The sequence below is a fragment of the Pan troglodytes genome, chromosome 8 (genome assembly GCF_028858775.2).
Source record: "Pan troglodytes isolate AG18354 chromosome 8, NHGRI_mPanTro3-v2.0_pri, whole genome shotgun sequence".
Taxonomy (NCBI): domain Eukaryota; kingdom Metazoa; phylum Chordata; class Mammalia; order Primates; family Hominidae; genus Pan; species Pan troglodytes.
The window spans coordinates 60,795,685-60,821,723 of NC_072406.2; the positions used below are offsets into that span (position 1 = coordinate 60,795,685).

The following is a 26,039-nucleotide window of genomic DNA, read 5'->3' on the forward strand; positions in this document are numbered from 1 at the left end:
CATGTCAATTAAAATTATTCAGATATTATACACATATTTGTACAAAGTCTTAAAAATCTAGTGTATATTTAGCACTAACAGCACATCTCAATTTGGACTAGCCACGTTTCATGTGCTTAGCAGCCACATGTGGCTGGTGGCTACAGTGAGGAACAGTGTGGACTGGGGCTGGCGGTGTATGTTGCCTTTGATGGGCCATTATTTTGCCAACCACACTCTCAGGCATCCTGAGACCTGCCTGTGTGTGTGGTGTTAGCCCTGGGCAATGAGCCAGCTGGAGGTTCCTGCACAGGATCCCTAGCGGCGGCCTCACCCTGCCAGATGTACCAGGCTGAACCTCCCTGCTGTCCTCCCAGTCTTCATTCATGTCTTTCATTTTTCTTTATCTGGTTGCGGCCACCAAACACCACTTCCCTTTCAAGGGTTAATCGCCCTCCCCAGTCTCCCAGCCTGGTTCTCGCAGCCTTCCAGTGACTCCAGCTATCCACTTACCCCTGGGCAGACGCCTGCTCCTCTTCAGACACCTGATGGGCCAGAAGGGCATGGTGTGGAGCAGCGGAGGCTGCAGTGAGAGGAGCAGTGGCCAGACACACCTGTTGGGGTGCAGAAAACCACCAGGTGCACGAGGCACTCCTCCACTGCGGGGCTGCGGCCACTCGGCTGCCTGTGGGTATCAGGCTGAGGCCTTTTGTCTCTCCTGGGGAACTTCTGCATTTATCAGTGCCCGAAGGCTGGGACTGTCTGGGGCGGGGCAAGAAGGACTTGCTGGGATCCCCGCCAGTGGGAGGTCGGCGTGGTTGTTCTGCATCTGCATCTGTGCCTGCCACCCCGTGCACTTGTCCTGCTGTGTTCTTGACTCCCTGAGGTGGGGTGAGTGTCCATCCTATTTATCTGGCATGTGGGAACCCCAGCTCAGTGCCACTAGCTTTATGCCTCAGGGTTCTCTCCAGGTGGACCCACCCACCAGGTAGTGGAGATTAATGAATGCATGGGAGAAGCCTGATATAAGTGCTTAGTTGCCACATGGTCTTGAGATAGTTACTTAATCTTTCTGTTTCCATTTTCTCATCAGCAAAACAAGGCCAATAACTAAACCCACCTCCCGGGACTGTGGTGAAGATGGAATGAGACCAAGAAGCCAGAGGCTGGGCACGGCACCTGCATGTGGTACTTGGTAAGCACCCCCGTATCCTCTAAGGTAGGCACATGGTCTGTGTCACAGACAGAGAAGCTGACGCTCCATGAGCTTTCAGTGGCCCAGGGTCACCACGCTGGGAAATGGCACAGCCAGGATTTGAACTCAGCTGTTGTGGATTCTGTGCGCCAGTCAGCTGCCGCCTTTATGGTGTCTCCCTTGCCTCTGGGACAAAGGGAGCAGGAAGCAGCTCCTTCACCTAGCCTGGTCTCCTTTCCTCCAGCAGCAGTCGCCCCTCCCAGGATGTGGTGTCAGGAGCTCACACCTCAGGCAGCCCTGGAGGGCAGAGGGAGGCAATGAGCACCAAACTTTGCTCAGCAAGTACAGAGCAAGGGGCTACGCCTGTGCCGATGCCACCTGTTCATCTGCCCATCTCCCCCATTTCTCCATCCATCTGTCCACTTGTTCATCTGCCCATCTATCCATCTGCTCATTTGTCTACCCATCTATCTATCCATCCATCTATCCATCCATCCATCCACCCATCTATCCATCCACCCATCTGTCCACCTCTCCAGCAAAGAAAAGCAGCCTCTTAAGGGCAAAGCACAACTGCTGGAAACCCTTCAGAGGGCCTACTGTTCTTGGAATAAAACCCAACTCTGATGTGACCGTGGGCCTCCAGGTCCCTCGGACCACCTCTCCTCCCCCGGCCCATGTCCTGCTGTCAGCCACTCTAGCACCCTCTCTCCCTCAAGCTCACCCTCTTCCCACCAGAAACTTTGCATTCTCTCAGGTGCTCCAAATGCCCTCCTACCTCCTTGCATGGCTGACTCTCTCTCATTTAAAGCCTCAGCTCAAATGTACATTACAGAATCCTTCCCTGGGTGAGAGCCTTCGTCAAGGAGATGCCCCCTCCCACCCAATTAGTCTTACACGACTTTCTCTATAGAACTTATCCTGATTGGAAAGCAGCTTGTTTGTCTGCATACATGTTTACTGCCTGTCTCTGCGAAAGAATGTACGACTTATGAAGGAATGTATGACTGTTCTTTCTGGTGTCCCCAGAGACTAGTCTAGTGCCTGGAAAAGGGTCAGGGTTCAGTGAATGGCAGCAGTCACAGTGGGGGATGTGGAGGGCTCTGGGAGGTAACAGGCAATCTCTCTTAATTAAAATATCCAGCTTTGATTGAGTGCTCACCATATGCTGGGCACCATCCTAAAAGCTTTCGTGTTTTATCTCGATGTCCTCACAACCACCTGATATGGTGTTACAATGATGATACCCGATTTACAGATGAGAACACAGAGGCTACAGAAGGTTGAATAATTAGTCGAAGGTCACATGACTAATAAGATGTATCTTCCCAACTGCCCCTGGTCACCCAAGGGAAATTAGTTGCCAACTGGTGCCTAAAGCACTGGCCACTCACAGCCCACTCTTAATAGCTGAGGATCTGAATGCCCCAGGCAGTCTGGCTGCAGAGTGGGTGCTCCAGGCTCCATCCCTTGGTGGGCAGCCTCTGCAATGGCCCCCAGTGAACCTTCCCTCTGGTAGTCAGACTCTTGTGTAATTACTCCTCGTGAAGGTGGGCAGGACCTAATAACTTGCTTTTAATGAATAGAATGTGGCAAAAATTGACAGGATGTCACTTCTGAGATTAGGTCACAAAGAGACAGTGGCTTCCCTCTCACATTCCCTCGCTTGTTCTCTGGCTTGCTGGCTGTGATGAGGCAGGCTGCCCTGCTGGGAGCTGCCCGAGGCAGAGGCCCACGTGGTGAGAAACTGAGAGAAGCCTCCAGGAACAGCCAGCAAGGGACTGTGGTGGTCTGTCCAGCAGCCCTCAAGGGACTGTCCCTTACAAATAGCCATGTGATTCAGCTTGAAGTGGATCTCCCATCAGTCAAGCCTTCAGATGAGGCCACAGTTGCAGCCAATTCTGTGATGAGCCTGTGAGAGCCCCCATGCTACAGGATGCAGCCAAGCCAAACCCGAATTCCCGACCCACAGAGCTGTGGGATAATAAATGTTTGTGTTTTAAGCCACTAGGCTTGGGGGGTAATCTATGATGTAGCAAAGGTGATGTATGCATCCCCATTTTGTCAAAACATAGCCTGAAGCACAACCATCCCCCTTATGGTCGGTTGTCTTCAGAGGCCTGTACAGTGGGGCTCTGGTGGTATGAGGATATACAATCCTCACATCTCTTCCTGTACCAATAAAGACGGGGACGGTAATAACATTAAATAACAACAGCAGCCTACTATGCGCCAGTCATGTGCCACATACACGCAATCACATAGACTATGGCATTTTATCCTCTCCATAGCTTGTGAGATAGGTGTCATGATTCTCATTTTACAGATAAAGAAACTGAGGCTCAGAGAGATGGACTTTGTTGCTCATAGTCACATAGGTAAGAACTGGAAGAGCAAGAATTCCCAGCCCAGAGCTGCTGCCTCCAGGGCTACCTGTTCTGGCCGCTCTCTTCACCTTAGCTGCTGGGACCTGACCTCCTTCTCTAGGATCTTACCTAAGATCCTTGTCCCCAGGTGCCTGCTGAACAATCGCCTGGTGCCTGCCAGAATATCTGCAGGAAGACAGCCGGTAACACTAGGTAAGGAAGTCTGTACTGCCGTGTGCCGGTTGCTACTTTATGGAATCCCCCTCCTAGTTCAGTGCAGTAATGGAGGGGGGCCGCATCTTGCCCTAAGGAGTTCACAAACCTGGCTGTGGAGGTGCTGTGTAGTACACCTCTGGAGATTGGGGGGTAGGAACCAAGGTGCCCTAACTGCCACTGGGCCGTGAGCTACTCACACTCGGCTTTCTCAGGTCCTAGCTCAGAGTGAAATGGGTATACCGGATTCCTTGGGGCTCTGTGCAGGGGGCCCAGGGCCCACTGCTCCATCCCCCAGGGCAGCACTGCAGTGGGCCCTGGACCCTGACTCTCCCAACTGCCCATGGCTGGTCAGCAGAAACTGCATGCTGCTGACCTCCTAGGGGGTTGACACCTCCCACCTGCCCTTAGGTGGTGATCATGGGACCTGGACAATCCACTGCCTGCACATACAGGGCTAGGGTCTCCCATGGAAAAATTATCAAAACGGCAAGATGTGCTTGCTCAGCTGCAAAAGCAAAGCCCACTCCTGAAGGAGAGCAGGACCCTGACCTTGTCTCCCCAGGGTAGGCCTTGGGCCACAGCTCTGTCTCCTTGGCATGGGTGAAGAGTAGGTGGGGTTCTCCAGGGCAGCTGGGCTTTCTGCTTCCTGCCTCCTCCTCAGCAGCGCTCAGCCAGGGATAGGAGGAGGCTGACGACTCACTTCTATGTTTCCAGAAAGTGTTTTTATTGCCATAAATGCAGAGAGAAAAGGAGACGCAGAAGGCAGAGGGGAAGGAGGGAACAGGATGTTGAAGAGGAAGTGCTGGTGGTCAGCGGATGCTGTGTAAGGGGTCGGCTGTCTGAGGCCTCGCAGTGTGCTGCAGTACAAGCTGAGCAGGCTGGGGAGGAAGGAGCCCCTCCAGGAAAACAGCTCTGGAAAGAAGAGGCAGGGCACTATCGGGGACACAGGAACAAACCCAAGGAAACCTGTGGTCTCACCATCCACCTGCCCTGTCTTCCAGGTCCCCCTTGGCCACAATACCTCAGTCCCAGGTGCAGCTCCTGCCACTCGCAGCAACTGCAAGGCCCAGGGGCTCAATAAATGGACCCCTCTCACTCTGCTCCATCCCCCAGGGCAGCACTGCAGTGGGCCCTGGGCCCTGACTCTGTCGCTGTCTGTCATGGGGTAGGAGAAGGTGGCCATTCCAGGGTCCTCCCAGCAGGGCTGAAGAGATAAAGGGCAGAATATCAGGAGGGGAGGCGACAGACTGAGAGCAGCAGAAACTTCAGGTGTCCATGGTTCCTCTAGGGCTCTGCCTCTGTCTTTCCCTTAGAGTTGCTGTGTGTGTACTCCAGAGAAAGAGGATGCAGTGCCTCGGGCTGGTCCCCAACTTGCGTAAGGCTCCCTGCGGGTAACATCTACCTTGGCCTGTCATCACGAGCCCACATGCTCTGTTTTCTGAGAAGGAAGATGGGATCCTGTGGTGAAAGGAGAAAGCTGGCCCGAGCAGGACACGGCCCAGAAGAGTCTCCCATTACCTACTCTCGCACCCCTGCAGGGACCACGGCAGCCACACTGCATAGCTGTACCAGGGCATCTAGAAACCTGATGAGTCCCTCTCCTCCTTGGGGTGTGCTGGCGAACAATGAAGGCCCCTGAACAAAAATACTAGGCACCTGTTGGTCCTCAGAGCCTCCAGGTGCTCCACATGATGGCCCTTCTGGCCCCTTGCCCAAGCCAGGAGCAAGTGAAGTGGCCCACATGTAGAGGAAGCCACCCCAACACCCCCACCAGTCCCAGCACAAGGATTTAGAGCCCTCTGCATCCCCAAGCAGTGGCCCCGCTGCAGCCTCCCTCTGCCCGGCCCCCTGCCCTATCCTTTGTGGAGTTCTCATACCCACTCTGCACACAATAGCACCTCTTGATGCGCTAGAGCCAAAAGTACAATTCTAGCTGGCCTAAGAAGGGCAGCAGCCACAGAGTCCATACTCGACATTTCAGAACCCAAAATGCCCAAACAAGCAGGCAATGACAAAAGCCAATCCAATACCAGAAGCAACATCATGACCAAAGCAGGGGAATGGGACACCAGGATACACAAAGGTGATGGAATGACAGGCAGCCATTGAAAGAGGTGCATACCTATCACTCATTAAAGAAGATCTGGAAAGAAATGAAAAGCAGTTCTATTTTACAGGCTGCCCTAAGACTAGAGATGCAGCCACCGAGACCCAAGGGGAGCTTCTTGAAGGGACATCTGAGAAAGGCTCCCTCCTGTCTAAGAAGGACTCCACCAAGAGACCCCTCTCCATGGAAGCGGCGTGTCCTGCCTGTTGGTCGCTTGGTGGTCATCTTGCAGCCACTCCGGCCAGTGAGCAGAGCCAATAGTCCAAGGCGGGTGAAGGGGCAGGGGGAGGCCATGTCCTCATTGACAGTGCTGGGGCCCCGAATCACCAGCCTGGGGGGCCACCTCCCTCTGGGTTTCTTGGTCTGTAAGAATAACATAGCTCCTTTGATTTTGGAAGGTTACATGGGCTTTCCTGTTTCATGCAGCTGGAAGCAGGATGGTACAGATGGCGTGAGAGCCACAGGCCGCCCGCGTAGCTGCACCACCTCCTCCCCAAGCTGCCAGGCATGGGCAGGCCTCGCTGGCTTGCTGGTGCACACTGGCGGCCTGCAGCTCACCAGTCTAAGGGGAAATCTGAAAAGAGACTTGACAAAACTGAACATCCATTTTGATAAATATTCTTTGTTAAATGAGAACAGATGGCTTCTTCACCTGGATATCCTCAAAGCCAACACTGCATTCAGTGGAGAGACAATGGCACCATTCCCATCAAAGCCAGGAACGATACAGGCACGTCTAATGAAGCCCCTGGTATAGAGCATTTCCCTGGAAGGGTTCACCAACCAGACAAGAGAAAGAATGGAAAACTATGAAAGCTGGAGAGGAGGGTGAGCTGTTATTACTCCTGCTGTTAAATTATTTTTCAGGGTACTTGTTTGTATGTGTGGAAGTTCTAAGTCAATGAGCTGAAAACCCATCATAATCAATAAAAGAATCCAGTAAATCAACTGAGTGCAAAATTAATATATAAAAAGAACAATCTATTTGTAAATTAGGAGAAACAGAAATGCATTCTATGTATATAAGTAGGAAAATAGAGATGCCAGCAGCATAATAGAGATGCCAATTCTCTCTAATTTGGTCTATTAATTTAACACAATATGAATAGCATTTCTTTTTAAACCAGACAAGTTGATTCTTAAGGTTCATAAGCAAAAATAGCAAGTGCACTTTTGAAAGAAAACATAGTGAAGTCCGACCAGCCCAACCAATTATTAAAAGAGAGTATAGAGGCTGGGCATGGTGGCTCACACCTGTAATCCTAATACTTTGGGAGGCCAAAGTTGGAAGACTGTTTGAGGCTAGGAGTTCCAGACCAGTCTGGGCAACATAGCAAGACCCCACCTCTGTAGACAATAATAATTAAAAAATTAGCCACGTGTGGTGGCACACACCTGTAATCCCAGCTATGCAGGAGGCTGAGGTAGGAGGGTAACTTGACCTCAGCAGAGCAAGAAGCTGAAATAAGCTGTGATCTGAACTCCAAACTGGGTGACAAAGCAAGACTCTATCTCAAAACAAAACAAAACAAAACAAAAACAAAAACAAAAACCTGAGTAGAGCTACTCAGTAATTAAAACAGCACTGGGTGGCATGACCAGAGAAAGACTCACACACATATGGGAGTTTGGAATGTTTAAGGAGCTCTTTCAAAGGGGTGAGGACAGGTGGGATTCTCTAATAAATGGGATAGGGACAATGGGAGAGCCACATGAGGAAAAATCAAGCTGAATCCTTATGTCACACCTTACAACCAAATAAAAATACACAATAGATCAAAGATTAAGGCCAGGCGCCGTGGTTCACACCTGTAATCCCAGCACTTTGCGAGGCTGAGGCGGGCGGATCGCCTGAGGCCAGGAGTTCGAGACCAGCCTGGCTAACATGGTGAAAAAACCCCGTCTCTACTAAAAATACAAAAATTAGCTGGGCGTGGTGGTGGGCACCTGTAGTCCTAGCTACTCGGGAGGCTGAGGCAGGAGAATTCCTTGAACTCAGGAGGTGGAGGTTGCAGTGAGCCAAGACGATGCCACTGCACTCCATCCTGGGTGACACAGTGAGACTCCGCCTCAAAAAAAAAAAAAAAAAAAAGATTTAAAGTTGAAAAATGAAACTATAAAAGTGCCAGGCTCAACCATGTGAGAAATTTTGTATAAAATTTTGGAGAAGGCCTTTCTAAGTATGACTCAAAAACAAGAGACCACAAAAGAAAATGTAACTACATGAAAGTTAAAAATAGTTGCAAGGCAAAGAAAAGAAAGTGAAAAGACAAATGGCAGAAGGAGAGGGCCCAGCTACATATCCATAAAATGGGATGCTTTGCAGGTATTAAAAAATGAGGGTGTACTTTATGCCCAGATTTGTTTGAATATGTACAAAGTATCTCTGGACAGAGAAAGAGAACAGTGGCTTTTTCTGGGGATGAAGGTGAGTGGCTGGAAGGCAGGGAAACAGGGAGACTGGCTTGTGCCTTCTCATAGTTGTACTATTTGTTACCTATTTTAAAAAACAAATGAAAAGGAAGTTTAATATAAAGTGACAGGTGAAATAAGCCTTCTCACACCACGTGTTCCAGGTGTGTGGGTGAGGCCAGTGCAGGGCCCCTGAGGCCTCCCCATGGGAGGTGCTCTTGGCTGGTTTACCAGCATCTCAAGGGAGGGGTTGCAGCTGAAGGCATACACCTGATGGGGATGGTGAGGAAAGTGGGCAGACCTTCGAGCTGTTGCTAGAAGTAGATTTTGGTTTTGACAATCTCTTTGGAAGAATAATTTGAGATATATCAACATTTTAAATGACCCAGCAATCTATTCCTAGAAATTTACTCTTCAGATAAATTTGTACACGTGCATAAAAAGGTAGTAAACATAACTGGGAACAACTTAACCTTTAATCAAATTAAATAATGTATTGATTAAATTATGTACATCCAAAAAAAAAAAAAAAAGAAGGTGGTGAAACTGTGTGAAGTGATACGGGATGCTCCGTTACTATGTGGAAAAAGTAAATGGATGATATATACTCAGAGGTGCATAGATCTGCATGCCTATTTCTGGAAGGAGGAGCTGGATACTGGGCCCCAGGCTAGCTCCCAGAAGAGAAGGGAGGGTCTCAGGAGCAGGGGAGGAGCAGCTTCCTCTCAGGAGAGGCTCTGAAGTGCTGGCATGTGGATTCTCATAGGCACAGATGACTGTCTTGATTGAAGATTCTGTTTATTTTCATTGCTGAGAGAGTCAGGAACTTGTGTTTGGTGCTGGAGAAGTTAAGCCAGCCCTGTGTTCTGAGTACTTTTAATTTAGGAAAATGCCCCAAATGTCCTCCAAATGGTTTCAGCTCTGTTCCCCTTTCACTAGCTTATAATCATAGCAGAGTTTCACTTCTTAAAACCAGCCTCTCCCTAAGAATCTTCCTTTGTGATTCTGGGGATGCTGGGGCTTTTAGGGGATCAGTGTGTGATCTTGCCCTGGGCAGTACCCCGTGGGAGAAGGAGGACTCTGATTTTTCTCCCAGGGACAATTGCAGAAGTGAAGAGTGTGGGAACAGCTGGGGAATGCCCAGGCACTGCCAAGGGGTGGTCTCTGCAGTGCAGTCAGAACTTTCCCTTCTCCATTGAGAATCTTACATCATGGCCTTACCCTGTTGTCTTCAGGACACGTCCCAGTTTGCTGCTTCCCACTGGGCTCCTGCGTGATGAGCGGAGAGCACCTTTCCAGCCCCAGCCAGCTCTCCCCATCTCACCGGACACTCCGGGCACCCTGCCCTCTTGCTTATTGCCAGGAAGCACCACATTCTTCATGCCTTCAGGTCTTTGCACATGCTGGTGCCTTTCCCACCTGGCCACCTGGCAAACTCCTACTCATTCATCAAGACCCAGCTCAAATATCCCTACTTCTCCCTCACCTTCCCCAACCATTGCCCTTCATCCTCTCCCAAATTTCCATATCCCATTCTTCCTCCCATAAATATTTATTGATGGTCTACCATGTGCCAGACACTGTGCCACATACTGGGGACACAGCAGTGACAAAAGCAAGAGTCTCTGCCTCTCAGAGAGTGTGGCCCGGTAGCGGAGACAGGCATTAACCAACATCATCAACAAACTCAAAGCAGCCAATGCTAGGAAGGATCCCGGGGGCCTACTGGGGTCAGGGATAAAGGCATAAATTCAGAACAGCATCCTCTCGGCCACCTCCACCCATGGCTTGGGCTCGCCTGGCTCTGAGGCTGATTGGACGAGGCCCCCTCGTCTCCTGACCTTGGAGAAGCCAGGACTTGGCCAGGCTTCCGCAGTAAGAATGCATGGCTGAGACTGGAAAACACCAAGGAACGTGGTGCCATCACCAATGTAAAAATATTTGGAGGGAGAAGAAAATAAGTTAAAACAGCAGCATGTTAAACGGAATATGTTAACTGTCAGCTGAAGACCATGTTCCGAAATGTTCAAGAGAGGGGTTGTGGGGACGAATGGGTGGCCTGGTGGCTGATGTAACTGATGCTGAGTGACCTGGAGGGAATAACGGATGGCTCAACTCATTATTCTAAGGAACAAAAAAGGAACTAACATTTATGAGGCACCTACTCAGTGCCAGCTTCCAGTGTCAACCTGTCCAGTGACTCTGTGGAGGGGAGGGCTATTTATTTCTACATTGGTACAAACGATGTCAGACTCAGAGATTAATGAGGCCCCACACCTGCTGCTGCGGCTACTGCTGCTACCGTCCCTGGCACCACCACCCTGCTAACACCACATACATGCTTTGCGAAGCTCCTCTCCCAGCAACTCTGGGAAGTACAGGCTATTATCACGCTGTCCTTCCCTACCATCCCATGGTGCCGGGAGAAGCCCAGGCCACTGGGTGAACCTCCCAAGTCCAGGAGGCTGGTAAGTGATAGAACTGCAATGTGCATCGATGTCCCCTCCTCAGCCCAAGTCCTGCTGGCACCCACCTGGAGTGCCCCTTCCGGGCCTCCTGGGGTATGAGTGGTGCCTGCACCTCCCCTAACTCCTGCTGGAGTGCTCTGCTATGAGTGAACATATCAACATTTGCTAAATGAGTAACTCCGAGCAATGTGGCCTAATAGGAAGCAGATATGAACCCCGGCTGGCCTGTGCCTTTCTCTACTTTGGGTTGCTATTGAGAACGTTTTCCCCCAACTAACAGTGTGTCTTAACCTGGGTTCCCTAAAATCAAAGCCTGAGGAAAAGGTTATTGTTCAGGAAGCTATCCCAGGGAGAAGTGCGGGATGGGGAAGGAGGGATGGGAAGGAGGGAGAGCCCCACAGGGAAGCTGGATAAGCTGCCTGCTGCCCTGGGGGCCTGGGGACTCCATTTGGCCTCATGAAATGTGTGTCAGGACTGCCAGTCCTGGGATGAAAAGGGGAGGAAGGATCCCCTGGCTCCAGTCATCCAATGGCCAAGGGTGATCCCTGGAACCTTAGCTCCCCACTCTCCAGAGGGCTGGACCCATGCAGGAAACCTGAAGGGCAGGGAGGCTGATTCTTCCAGTGAGACCACAGGTACTTCCCAAGACTCTGGTGTGTGCAGGATACTGTGCTTGACATATGGGGTGGCCTGGAGGGGGTGTGTGGGTGAACAAGGGAGACAAGGCCCCCGCTCTCCTGGAGAACCAGCCAAAGGACAGGGAGCCAACCAAGGTGGCCGGGAGAGCTCAGATGGATGGGATAACAGAAATGGGGTGGGTCAGGAAAGGCCACTCTGGGGAGGGGATCCTCTGGCTGAGAACTCAGGAACAGCAGGGGCTGGCTTTCTTGCACAGATCTGGTCTGGGCACAAAAGGATGAGCAGGGGAGGCGGTTGGCAGATGGACAGGAGAACTGCAAAGGCCCCGAGGTGGGAAAACTCCTGAGCTCTTCTGTGGGGCTCCGTGGGCTGAGGAGGGCAGGAGTGGGTCAGGAGCTTAGATAGGAAGTTCTGGCAGGTGTCCAGGGGAGGGAAGCAGAGGCTGGGGCCACATGCGCTGGGATGCAGGTGGTGACAGGCACCCAGGCTCAGTGCCTGTCTGGATCTGAGACTCACCAGAACTTGCTCATAAGTTGGGGGTGAGCTGAGAGAGGGGGTGGGAAGAGTCCCGGTAGTGATGAATTGAGAGGAAATTTGAGAGCATGGGGTTCAAGCACCTGGGTGTGAGTGGACCCTAGGCAGGCAGAGGGGCCCAAGCAAGCAATGGGGAGAGGGGGTGCCCCAAGTCCCACCACACCCTGCTTTCTCTGTCTCCAGAAACTGTACATTTTATTTTATTATTACTATTATTTTTTAAGACAAAGTCTCGCTCTATTGCCCAGGCTGGCATGCAGTGGCACAATCTCGGCTCATTGCAACCTCCGCCTTCTGGATTCAAGCGATTCTCCTGCCTCAGCTTCCTGAGTAGCTGGGATTACAGGTGGCTGCCACCACGCCCAGCTAATTTTTGTATTTTTTAATAGAGATGAGGTTTCACCATGTTGGCCAGGCTGGTCTCGAACTCCTGATTCAGGTGATCTGCCCGCCTTGGAAAACTGTACAGTTTAGACTAAATATAATAAATAAATAAAAATCAGTCTGTAATTGTAAGCATCAAACAAAATATGCTGGTGGCATCGCCCCACTCCCATCCCACTCCCCTAATCCATCCCCACCGTGAGACCACGTCCAGCAGCTCCAAAAATACAGATGCAGGAGTCCCGTGTGCCTGACTCTGCTCTCCTGGCTGTCGGCCATCGAGCCCCATCCCCAATTCTGCATCACAAAACCTCCCAGAGCCAGGCTGGAGGTGGCTCCAGAACTCCTCCTTGTGGTTGGGGCAGGGCCTGGCTGGCCATTCCCAGTTCCTTCCTGGAAACCTAGGATGGGTGGATGGGGATCCCCTGGGAGGATTTTTGCCTCCCTAGAGGTGTGTTCAGATGGCTTCTCCTGGCTGGGATGGAGCGAGGGGTAGGCCAGGAGGGCTGCCTGGTGGAGGCATGCTGGAGATGTAGCCAAGGCCTGTAAGGAGCCTGTAAGGGCTGGTTGGAGAAGCTGCAGCCCAAGGGAAAGTGGCTTGACAAATGGCAGAGGCCGCCAGGGCCTGTGGCTCTCCACACCCGTGTTCTACCGGCCCAATACTCCGTACCCCAGTTCTGCCCCCTCTCTGGCTAGTCACGCAGACATTTGTTGAACCACAAAATCTATAGGCATGTGAGAAACTTCCCTAATTTGATTTGGCCACCACGTATCTCTCACCGATACGTATCTCTCACCGTGAAGAGGCTCCTTCCCTCTTCACGAGGAGTTCCTGTAAGGTCAGGCAGCAGTGGGCCCTCCTCGGTAGCTGGGTGGGACCTCAGGGCCTCAGCTAATGTCCTTCCCACTCTTTTTCACTCAAGTTCTTTAGGTTCTTATAAAAACAACATATAGTCAGGCACCGCTTAGTGACAGGGATACGTTCTGAGAAATATGTCATTAAGCAATTTTGCCATTGTGCAAACCCCACAGAGTGTGCTCACACAAACCTAGACAGTACAGGTACTGCACACCCAAGCTCTATGGTACAGCCCATTGCTCCTACAGTACAAACCTGCACAGCATGAGACTGTGTGGAATACTGCAGGCAATAATAACACGGTGGGAAGTATTCATGTATCTAAACATAGAGAAAAGGTACCATGAAAATACAATACTATAATAGGATCACTGTCACATATGCAATCTATTGACTTAAACGTCATGATGTGGCACATGACTGTACTATTTTCATAAGCTGCCTCCTTCCGGGAGGCCAGGTATAAGCATCCAGACATGTAAGAAGTACCCTTGCCAGTGCTAGGATAGAAGTTTCACAGGTTCACTGTCATCCAGCACCATTCCCTAGCACAACACCAGGAGGCAGCCATTCACATGGTAGTCTAAGTGCATGCGCCCCCACCAAGGCAGCCACTCTCACTGTAGTCTAAATCAATGGTGCCCTCTGGAGGCAACATGGTAGCTTATGTGAATGGTGCCCCTAGAGTTATGTGACACGAGAATGTTCTCACATTCAAGCCTGTAGACAACCTTCAGGAAGGTCTTATTTTTCCATTTTCTGCAGAAGGAAACTGCTCAAGCAAGAAGGCCACAGCTAGGATTTTATGCTTTGTCTGCTAGACTCTTAGTTCAGCGCTATTCCCCTTGGCAAAGCTCACAGGGCTGGGGAGCAAAACCGGAACTCCTCCAGCCTCTCAGGGCCTCCCACGCCCCCCACCAGTACCCCAGCAAGATAGGGTTCAGCACTAATTTTGGAAAACACGCTCAAAAATGACCTTGTTCCCAAGCGCCATCATCTTAGCCATCCACATGTGAACTTGCAGAGCCAGAAAAGCTGCCAGACCCAGGGTGACTCCTGTCCCTTCCATACACAGAGCATCACAGTAACACCTGGTTTATCTAGAAATCACCCATCTGTCAACCTCATCCATCTAGAGTCCAAGGACACTCAAAACAATGATTGGGAAAGGCCAAACAGGTGAAGGTCCCCTATGAGCCAAACGACTGACCTTCGAGGGCCTTACTTGGGGCTTGCTGACTCTTACTTTGCATACATTTCTAGCAAGTGCAGTTCACTGCTTTATGATATGCAGTGAATTAGAACAGGCAGTTAAAAAAGGATTGGGAGAGCTGACAGAGGCAGCCATGCTGACATCAGGAGGTGATGGCTGACAGCAAGAGAAGAAACAGGAAATGCCAGGACTCAGAAAGGTTAGCCTTTTGGGGAAAGGGTGAGCAACATCAACATAAAAGTCAACCGTGCAGGCACACAGAGTGAAGAGTGAAAAGTGAAAAGTCAGTCTCCCTCCTGCCCCACACCTCTGTGTGCTGGGTCCTCTCCCACAAAGCAGCACCTGTGAGCAGTTTCATGTGTCCTCATGGGACAGTCTCCACCCATGTATCCATGTGCTGAGGACACCAGGACAACAAGCAGTCAATCCCGAATTTGCTCACAACCTCAAGTGGGGGCGGCCACAGGCTAAAGAAATCACAAAACCTCCCATTTACTTTGTAATTCACTTAAGGATAGGAAGCCACCAGTAACAGCCCCCACTCAGCCAGACAGAGTAATTACACCGTGAGCAACTGAGGCTCGGAAATGCTGGGGGGTGGGGGTGGGGGTGGGGGTGGGGGGGGATCTGAACATAGAAATGCCAAGTCCCTTGCCTGAAGCCCTGCAGCTGCTGAGTCATGTGGACCTGCTTGTCTTGGAGGCACCTGCTTCTCGGGCCATCCCTGCCTTCCACTGGGATGGTCAGACTCCAAGTGTCAGGGCTCAAAGGCTGGGGTGGCCACTCTCCTTACTGAGGCGGGTTTTGTTCATTACATGGTAATGCTTTGAGAATCCCAAAACCACCTGTGGGACTTCAGCCTCTGGCCCAGCTTTCACCCCAGGCATATTTGGACTCCCAGGCAGAACTTCCCCATCAAAGGTCACTTTTCCTGCTGCAGTTGGGTGTAACAGCCTCACCACTGCTCAGGTAGCGGCCATGTGTGCCTCATGACCAGCTGTTACTGGGGACATGTTGGGGACCTGCTGACGACAAGTGGCTATACTTTTAGAAAACTCAAAACCCCACTTCAGTGCGGCTGGCATGGCTGCCCAGCAAGGGCTGCTGTGTCCTGGCTGCCTAAGCCTTTCCCACCCGGGAGGGGATCCCATCAGCCACTCCCAGATCCACTGTGAGGCCCACTGCAGGCGCTTGTCTTCAGGCATGGGCCAGGACCAGCAAAGTCACCTCCTTTTGGAGCCATGTCTGGCTGCCTATGCAACTCATGGGTAGGGATCCATGGGAAAAGACAAAAAAAATGGGAAGTCATCAAACCCTTTGAACAGATGGGCCCACTGCCAGGAGCTCTAGCCACACCCGCATCCTGCAGGGCCAGGGAAGGCCAAAGCAGGCTGCCCAGCCAGGCAGCTGTGTGAGGAAGGGCCTGAGGGTAAATTGTATGGGAGGCACTGCTCAGGGCAGGGTACATTCACATAGCAAAGGCTCTGACAGGTCCAGAAGCTGGGAAAGCCCTGAAACTGCTCCACTTATCCCAGGTACACAAAATGCGTTGCTAACTAACAGTGACACCAATCAACATGCCAGGAGCAAGCGTTCCTAAGGATGCCCTGTGGGTACCACTGGGGCAGGGGAGAGAGATGCAGTTGGTGAGGATACCACTGTTATCTAATGGGAAACAGAGGTCTGCCCACAGGGGAAGGCAGAGAATGCCCGTGGCTCTGAAACTGAATGCTAAAGGCTTTATTCTCCTGGGTTCCCCCTGTTACTCTTTGCTCATTGTCAGTCCACCCAACTATAGCTGAGCAGGCTCTGGGCTGAAGTCTGACGTCAGAGCTGGGGGTGTGGGGACAGCCACGAGAAGGGCAGTGGTCTCACCTGCAGAGCACAGCATGCCATCCTGCACTCAGCTGGCGAGCCTGGCGCAGGATGTGCTCCTGGCCAGCGTGGGGGACCAAAGTCTCTGCTGGACCCCATGGGGCATCGCTCAGGAGCACCCAGGACAGGGAGGACACCAACATCCTCAGTCAGTGGAGCAGAGGGGACACCTCCAGCAGAGGCCAGAACAGGATGCCAGGCACAGCGGAGCTTTGTTCTGATGTCTACCATCGATGGCTGTGCAGACGCTCCATGAATGACACTGTTGTGGTATTTTAAGAAGATTCTACAAATAGCACTAACTTGGAATGGGCCTCAGAGCCAGGCTCATGAATGCTCAAGTCGAAGGCGGGCCAGCCTGGGAGCTCCAGCCAGGACAATGGGGCCTCACAGCAGAGGCAGGGCAGGATGCTAGGTGACCCTGGCCTCTTCCGGGGCTCCACAGCCTCATTTCCCCCAGACTCGCTGGGCCCTCCCCGCACAGCCCCATCCTCCCCACTGTCAGTGCCTTCCCAGAAGGTTATTGGAAAGGAGAGGTTCTCTGAATAAAGGGAGGGGGCCGTGACATCCTTTCAGTGCCTGCTACTCCGGATTTCCAGGGACTTCCAGGTTCTGAAGACGCCCGACGAGTCATGGAGGAGGGGGCACAGGAAGGAAGGATGTTCTCAGATTTTCATCAGAAATCACTTTATTAGGAGAAACTCAAAGACCTGTAGTCCCACAGTCAAGAAGTACTAACAGAACGCTTTCCAGACAGTCCATTCTGGACACTTGGAAGACAGCCGAGAGAAGAGAAAAGAATATGAATTTTGGAGTTAGTCAGCGGTGGGTTCAAACATAGCTTCACCAGCCACATCTAGGTGGCCTGGGGCAAGTTTTTTACCTCTTGGAGCCTTGATATTTTCATCTCTTTAAAACCAAGGGCATTGCACCCCCTCGTGGGGACAGCTGAGAACCCAGGGCACAGTAAGTCCTCAGCAAATGTTGGCCTCTCTTCCTCCCTGAGTGAGAGACCACTGATTTAGCGCATGAGCATGCTCCCCCCATAGAACAGTTCTGTGCTATGGCTGAAAAACACAGCAGGCATAGAAGGAACTCCTCTTGACCAAGTGAATCTGCAGACATCAGGGCAGGCAGCAGGAGCCTAGGTGGGACAACAGAGAGCACTGGGGCCTGCGGCAAAGTAGAGAGGCTTACATCTAAGCCATTTTGTCCTGTCTGGTACTTGGAAAATGTCTTGAGACAACAGAGGAAAGATCATTTAAGAAAGCGGTGCCTGACCCCACCCCTGGCACATTCTAAACCGGGCTGCAGCCATGGAGCAGCTATGCCCTCCAGCTGTCTCAGAGGTGGCATGGAAGGGCTCGGCTTCCTCCCTGCACCCTCATCCTTGTCTTGAGTAACTCTTGTATGTACTGTCTCCACCTCCACCATTTCAAAGGAAGGAAGGGATAGCACTGCTCTGTGAGTGCTATTAGTGGCCTTGCACAGTTTTGTGTGCAGAACTTGTGCTCAAGTCACACAGACTAAACTAAAATGAAGTGAGGCAGCCTTGCTCAGAGCCAAGAGCACAGGGATCCCCAGACTCAGGGGCTGTGGGTGGAGTCCTAGCTGGCCCGCTGACATGCTGTGTGGCCTTAGTCAAGTCATTTAGTCTCTTTGGACTAAAAAAAATCATCTGGAAAACGAGAAGGCTGAGCCAGGTGATCTCCAAGGACCTCTCCTCCAACCCCTCCGAGGCTGTATGTTACATCTAAAAGTAAGCGTGATGCCATCATTAGCAAGAGGGGGTCAGGGTTTGAACAGCAGATGCCCTCCTTGACTCTTCCCTGGTGGCTCTTCACTGGAATAGACCTTGCTTGTTTTTCAAACTGGACTGGAGCAGGATAGAGAGTGGCTGTTTGCAGGCAGGTGACTCCATGCATGGCATGGCAGCCAGGACCTCACCAAGTTAGAAGGTGCTGGTGTCTACAAAGGACCTTGGTTGCCCTGGCCCTCATCAGGAAGATGGTGTGTGGTACTGGTGGACGCACATCCTGCACAAGTCCTGCTCTCGGTGCCCTCATGGCACACGGCAGCCCTGAGATGCCACTCACCCAGCCAGCATGAGACTGAGGCCCAGAGAGCTCAGGCACATGCTCAGTGGCACAGCAACAGTCAGGATTTGAGCCCAGGGTGGCCTGACCCCAAGGCCATCCACGCTGCCCCTGATTCTGCACCCTCAACTCCCAAGGAGCTGCTGCTCCCTCCACACAAGCCATGTGCCCCAGAGGGTGATGCAGGCATCTCTCCATCCGACTCTCCCTATTGGTAAACGGAGGAAGCAGAAACAACCTAATCTCAAATACCTCTCCTTGCTCCAAGGTTCAGGGACTCTCTGCTTCCAGAAGTTGTTGATGCAGACTGGGTGCTGCTGGAAATCCTCAACAATGGCTCCATAGGGCCCAGGACTCATCATAACAAAGTGGCCCGTAAGTCCCCAGAAGAGGACTGGAGCGTCCATGCTGGGCCAGTCATGAATGCACCAGATACTTGATAATGACATCATTGACTGTTCAAGTCATAATGACTGAACGAATCCCAGGGTGGGGTTGCCTGGTCCTGAATGGCCCTGGCCTGTAACGGTCAGCACTGAACCAGCTTGTCAAGATGAGCACTGAGTTAAAAATCCTCTCTGCCGCTTCTGTGGGCTCCCAAGTGGATCTGACTGTGACAGGCTGAAGAACAGCAGTCCCTGCCCACCTCCCCCAATTAGCCCCCAGTCTCAACAACAGCCTGAGCAGACTTAGTGGGCAGGGAGGAGGCTGCTCCAGGGACAGAGCCCTACCTCAAGAGGAACTCCAGTGGTGAGCAGGCTCTCTGCATGACTGATTCTCAGAGAGGAACCTGGTCAGGCTGAAGCCACAATGGGGAAGTTTGTATCTGACCTTTAACTTCTTCCAAACTGGATTGACTAGGGGATGTCCCAGGCCTTTTGTTGCCAGTTTCATTGGCAAATGGCATATGCTGCTTTTCTTATTGTCCTTTGGTGTTCTCCATTGCTATTTCTCAAAGTGCACACTGGCTTCTCAGTTGTGTAGTATTAACATGAAACAGATACAAGAGTGCAGGCTCTGGTGCTAGATAGCCTATGGGAATCCCAGCTGTGGGTGGCCTTAGGCAGGAAATTGCACCTCAACTTCCTCATCTCTAAAACAGGACAATTAATAAAGTCCACTTGAGGGCTAGCATGAGGATTAAATGAACTCTACATAGAAAGTGCTTAAAACAGGGCTTGAAGCATAATGTTTATGTGTTAAAAATGCTTTTATTTCAACAAAACACTACTGGTCTCATCACTTTTTAGCATTTTAACCTAAGCCTCAAGCCAAATAATAATCATTTCCATTTTGGGACATTTTCTGTGTGCTAGCAATCTTACACACAGAGGCCAATTTAACTCTTCCCTTAACACAACCTAGTGAGACATCCCAATTTACAGACAAAGGTGTCCCTCTTTGGCTCAGAGAAGCATCCCATCCAAAGGCTGCACAAACAGTAGATGGCAGAGCCAGAATTCAGAACCAGGTCAGCCCAGCTCCAAGCTTCCAGAGCTTCCAACATTTCACACTGCTTCCTTGAGACCAAGCCCTCGGGTACCTTAACCCACCTCCATGTCACCACATAGCATTTAGATAAAGATTAGGTAAGGGGGACAAGGCCGCATCTAGAGAAGCCTTGAGAACTTGCTCATATACCTTGGTATGAATTCATTTCTCAAAGATTCTCATTCCTAGAGCACTGTAAAAATTTGATCTGTTTTGCAACTTCTTAAAAAAGCCCCTTTTACAGAACATTGCTTTTTCTCTCTTTCTCCCCCACCCGCTCTTTTTTAATCCCCCGTGCTTCCACAGACACTGAGAGAGCATTGTCATATTTAATCTGACTCAGAGCTCACTCTGCAGGAAAAGATCTAATTCCAGGGCATTTGTCAAAAACAATCAGCAGCAATTCCTTAACATTACAGCTGCCTAAAGCTGTGATACCAATTGGGGCAAACAAGAGCTGGCCAAAACTTGCAGATCTGGGGAAGGAGATATCCAGTGGGGGCTTTGAAAACCCATGATATACTCCTAGAGATCCAGAAAGCCATATGCCTGAGCAGCGCTATGCCATTGTGGAGGAAAGACGTAAGAGGGCCTCTGTCTCTCATCTCTGGCTGATTTTGAGTCTCTGCACAAGCAGGAAGGGAAGACTATGGCAGAGTCACAAACTTCCTAAGCAATGGAAGTGTGCCCCAACACACAAACATACATGTGCAAACACACTCTCCTCAAAGGGTAGAAGACTTATTGCTTCAAGACACTTAAGTATATTTCTGACAAATCATTGGCTGACCAATAAACTAACCAAGAGACTTGGGTGACTGCATATGACAGGGAACACAGATTTAATTCAGGAAATTCACTAAACAAAATGGCTACAACAGCAACCTGAGGAGGGAGGGTAAATCTGATTTGCAGAGTTGCCACATTATATTATTTACAATGTCTAGGTTTCAACAAAAGATTGTAAGATACCCAAGAAAAATAGGTAAGTATGGCCCATACACACACAAAATAGCAGTCCATATAAACTGTCCTTGACCTAGATGTTATACTTACTAGATAAAGTCTTCAAATCAGCTACTGTAAATATGTTCAAAGAACTAAAGGAAACTATGTCTACATAATAAAACATAGTGTGACAATGATGTCCCACCAATTACAGAATGTCAATAAAGAAATAAAAATTATAAAAAGAAACAAATATAAATTCTGGAATTTAAAAGTACAATAACTGAAATACATAAATCACTATTTGGGCTCTAACAGCAGATTTGAGCTTATAGAAGAAAAAAAATCAGTAAACTTGAAGATAGGTTAATTGAGAATAGCCAGTCTGAGGTCCAGAAACTAAAAAATAATGAAGAAAAATTAACAGAACCTCAGAAATTGATGGGACACCATAAAGTGTACCAAAATACACAAAATGAGAGTCCTAGAAGGAGAGGGGAGAGAAAAAAGGTAGAAAGAATATTTAAAGGAATGATGGTTAAAACTTCCCAAATTTGTTGAAAAAAAGAGATTTACACCTAGACACATCATAGTCAAGCTGTCCAAAGGCAAAGAATCTTGAAAGAAACAAGAGAAAATACAAGAGATTCTCATTAAAATTAACAGTTGACTTCTCATCAGAAACCATGGAAACCAGAAGGCAACAGAGCAACATTTTCAAAATACTGAAAGAGAAAAAAATGACAGTCAACCAAGAATTCTATATCCAGCAAAACCATCATTCATAAATGGAGAAGACATTCTCAGAGAACTAAAAACCAAGAATATTCAGTCCTTCATCCTAGCTGATCAGACCTACAAGAAATCCTAAAGGGACTCCTTCAGGAAAAATAAAAGGACATTAGATGTTCATTGAAATCCACATTAAGAAATGAAGAGCGCATATATAGTTAAAAATAAAAGACAAAATAAATGTATTTTTATAGCTCTTCTATTTAAAAGATAACTGCACAAAGCAGTACTTACAAAACTCCAGTAATTCATAAAGATATAATTAGTATGGCAATAATGGCACCAACGAGTCAGGCAGCAGGGAGAACAAAGTTATATTGGAGCAAAGTTTCTGTAAACCACTGAAGTATTAATCTGAACTATATTGTTTTAAATTAAGAGGCTAATTGTAATCCCCAGAATAACCACTAAGAAAATAACTAAAAGAATACCATGAAGAAACAATAAGAGAATTATATTGGTATGCTGGAAAATTTCTATTTAATACAAAAAGAAAGCAGTAATGGAGAAATAGAACAAAAAAGATATAACATGTATAGAAAACAAATTCCAAAGTGGCTAACATAAATCTGTATTATCAGTAATTACATTAAATATAAATGGAATAAATACTCCAACAAAAAGGCAAAGATTGGCCAATAAATTTTTTAAATAATCAAACAATTACTGCTTATGAGAGACACATTACATTAAAAAACACAAGTAGGTTGAAAGTAAAATGACGAGAAAAGATATACCATAAAAACAATACCCAAAAGAGATCTAGAGTGGGTATACAAATATCAGACAAAATTGACTTTAAAACAAAAATGTTACTGGATACAAAGAGGATGAACATTTTATAATGATAAAAGGGTAGTTGCAGGAGGAAGATAAAACAATTATAAACATATATGCCCCTATAAACAGAACCCCATAATTCACATGACAAAAATAAACAGAATGCAGGAGATTTTAATAATTGTTGGAGACTTTGATATCCTACTTTCAAAAATAAAACTAGGCAGAACATCAACAAGGAAACAGAAGACTTGAATAACATAAGGAATCAAGCAGACCTAACATACAACTGTAGAATGCTCCACCTAATAACAGCAGCATGCACATTCTTCTCAAATGCACACAGAACATATTTGAGGATAGACCATTTACTAAATCATAAAGTAAGCCTTAAAAATTTTAAAGGATTAATCAAAACAAAGTTTGAAAGTATATTCACTGACTACCAAGGAATGAAATTAGAAATCAATAAAAAAGGACATTTGAGAAATTCACAAATATGTGGAAACTGAACAACTCCCTTCTAAATACTCAAGAAGCTGATCATAGTGGCATCTGTGCTAGCATCTTTGGGTATTTAGGGGTGAGTTGGGACGTGTAGTCCCAACCATTCAAAAGGCTGAGGCAGGAAGATCGCTTGAGCCCAGGAGTTAGATGCAGCAGTGAGCTATGATTGTGCCACTGCATTCCAGCCTCAGTGACACAGCAAGACCTTAACTCAAAAAAAAAACAAACAAACAAACAAACAAAAAAAACCCAAAAAAACTAGAAAAACAATAGGAAAAATTTAAAAATCTATAAAAACAAAAGTTGGTTCTTTGAAAAAATTACCAAGTTTGACAAACTTTAGCTAGACTGACCAAGAAAAAAATAAAATTATTAAAATCAGGAATGACATAGGGAACATCACTACCAAACTTACAGAATAAAAAAGATTGTAAGGGATAATATGAAAAAGAGTTTGTGGCCAGGTACAGTGGCTCATGCCTGTAATCCCAGCACTTTGGGAGGCCAAGGCAGGAGGACTGCTTGAGGTTAGGAGTTTGAGACGAGCTTGGGCAACACAATGAGACCCCATCTCTAAACTTTTTTTCATTAAAAATTAGCCAGGTGTGGTGGTATGTGCTTGACTCCCACCTACTTGGGAGGCTGAGGTAGGAGGATTGCTGGAGCCCAGAGGTTTGAAGCTGCAGTGAGCCATGATTGTACCACTGGACTCCAGCCTGGATGACAGAGCAAGACCCTGTCTCAAAAATAAATAAATAAATAAATAAACAAAACCTATAACTGTTTGCCAACAAATTAGATGACTTAGATAAAGGAGACAAATTCCCAGAAAGGCACAAACTACCAAAACCAACTCAAAAAGAAATTTAAAATTTGTATTACTGAACATTTTAAGAATTAATACCAAATGTTCACAAACTCTTCCAAGAAACAGAAGAAAGGGAACAGTTCTCAATTCTTCCTATGGAGCCAGTAGTCCTCTGATATCAAAAACCAAGACATCACAAGAAAACTACAGACCAATATCTCTTATAAATACAGATAAAAAATCCTCAAGAAAAACTAGCAAAATACAATCCAAATCTACTGATGAATGGATAAACAAAATGTGGCATATTCATACTATGGAATATTACTCAGCCATAAAAAGGAATGAAGTAGCCATACATAGATGAACCTTGAAAACATTATGCTAAGTGAAAGAAGTCAATCACAAAAATACAATATATTTATTGTATGAAAACAGTTTCATGGTTGCCTAGGCTGCAGGGCTGGGGACGAGGGGACACGGGGAGGGTTGTTTCTGGAATGAGACATGACTACCAACGGGCATGGGGTTTCTTTCTGGGGTGATGACAATGTTCTAAAATTAGATTTTGGTGATAGTTGCATAACTCTGTGACTACATTAAAAACTGCTGAATTATATAAATTCAAATTCAATTCAATTGAATTAATTTCTATAATACATGAAATACACCTCAATACAGCTGTTTAAAAGAGTCCAGTGATAGGATGTTTAGAAGAGCCGGCAAAAGACAACTTAGGCAGGATAAGCATTAGCTACATAGCTGGCTGGGGGTGGGCGATAGGGAGAGATATTTTAGGGGTTCATTTCATTGAGGTGTTCCCCATTTTGGTCCCAGGATTCCTGGGGACCAAGGAGGGTCCCCTACAGGTACAAGGACCACAGAGTAACAAGATGAGAAAACACACCTCCAAGCCTCTTCTTCCTCTTCCCTTCGGGAGTTCAGACCTCTGAAGCTCTCTAGGAGACTTGCTGCCCTAAGGGCCGAGGTCAGGGACTTAGGGCTTCCTCAGGATTGGTTCCTCTCTGGAGCCATGAGAGCCAACCCCCTAACCCTGGAGGCCAGCAGCGTTGACCCTGGCTATGTGCTGTCGAGCCCCCACCCTCCAGCTGAAAGGCCACAGGACTCCTCTCCAAGCAGGTAGGAGGGGGTGCCGGGACTTCTCGTGTCCTGTTGCTAGGCACACCAGCAGTTCTGGGTTTCCTCAGAGAATCATCAAAGTTCAAGCCACCAGTGACCTAGAGATCATCGAGTTATGCTTGTTTCCCTCTTTCCAGATAAAGAAACTAAAGAAACTGAGGTTCTGAGTGGCAGGGAGCTGGGACGACTGCTGGCATTTCTGACAGTCTTGAGGCCTGCGTGCCTGTCCCCATTGCAGGTGGGAGGGCAGAGGCTCAGAGGCGTGAGGGGGAGGCCTGGCTAGGAAATGAAACCAAATTTCTCTGCTGGATGCTGGTTCCCTTTTTGAAAAACCCCCAGGGCTGCTGTGCAGGACACCGAGTGGAGAAGAAGTCACAAAGAGCGGCCCTTCTCAGAAATCGAGTGGAGCCAGAAGCCTCAAGGTTCAGTCTCCTGAGCATGGCCCGCAGGACGGCAAGGCTCGACCACATCCCAGCATGTGGTTCCAGGCCTCACATCTGTCCACGTCAGCCCACCACTGCCTTCAAAGTCAAGTCAGACATGAGGGCTGCCACCTCGCCTGGCCTCTGCCAGCCTTCCCAGCAGCAAGCATAAGACAGAGTCTGCCCTGGCCTTCAGGGAGCTTCTGACTCACTTAGTGAGGGAACAGATTGTGCAAAGTAATGACACATGTATATTTACACATTATGGTAAGTGTTTTAAAGGAAAAATACATAATGGCAAGTGAGCAAACAACAGGGGTCAGAAAAGGCCTCTCAGGAAATAGTGACACTTAGGCCCAGACAAACAAGGAGCAAGGTGACTTCAGGCAGAGAGAAATGAGGGAAGCAAAAGCAGGCCACGTGTGAGAGGAGGATGGGGATGTGGGGAGCTGGAGACCACATGGCCGGCAGCGAATGGCACTGAGAATCAACTGTCACTGCCACTGGAACCACTGAGCATGCAGTGAGCAAGTAGGGAGCAGTGAGACCCCGCAGGTGACCTGCACAGGCCACACTGGCTACTGGAGAAGGGACTGGAGTTGAGGAGGGTCCATGTGGGAGGCCTTGTTGGGAGAGGCCACTGCAGCAGATGGGGCTGCAGGTGCTGGCATAGCATAGAGACAGCAGAAAGATTCAAGTGCACTTTGGAAATAGAACTGGCAGGATGTGGGGATGGCAAATTGGAGGAAAAGGATGAAATTGAGAATTCAGTTTTAGCCCGATTAGCTTTGGCCAATCTCTAGCCCAG

At 48.7% G+C, this 26,039-nt stretch overlaps 1 protein-coding gene across 13 annotated transcripts in view; it reads right to left on the minus strand.

Annotated features, from left to right (window-relative positions):
• ARHGAP22 (Rho GTPase activating protein 22) overlaps positions 1-26,039 on the minus strand; it is a 209,503-nt gene that overhangs the window by 46,459 nt on the left and 137,005 nt on the right. Inside the window, exon 1 of one of the 13 annotated variants that reach the window (XM_063781758.1) lies at positions 493-743. The exons of 11 other annotated variants lie outside the window; for them this stretch is intronic. In XM_063781758.1, coding sequence (XP_063637828.1) covers positions 493-544 — 52 coding nt within the window. In that variant the 5' untranslated portion in view covers positions 545-743. Of the gene's footprint in view, positions 1-492; positions 744-26,039 lie in introns of those variants that run through there. One more of the 13 variants, XM_016918220.3, reaches the window with a different exon arrangement.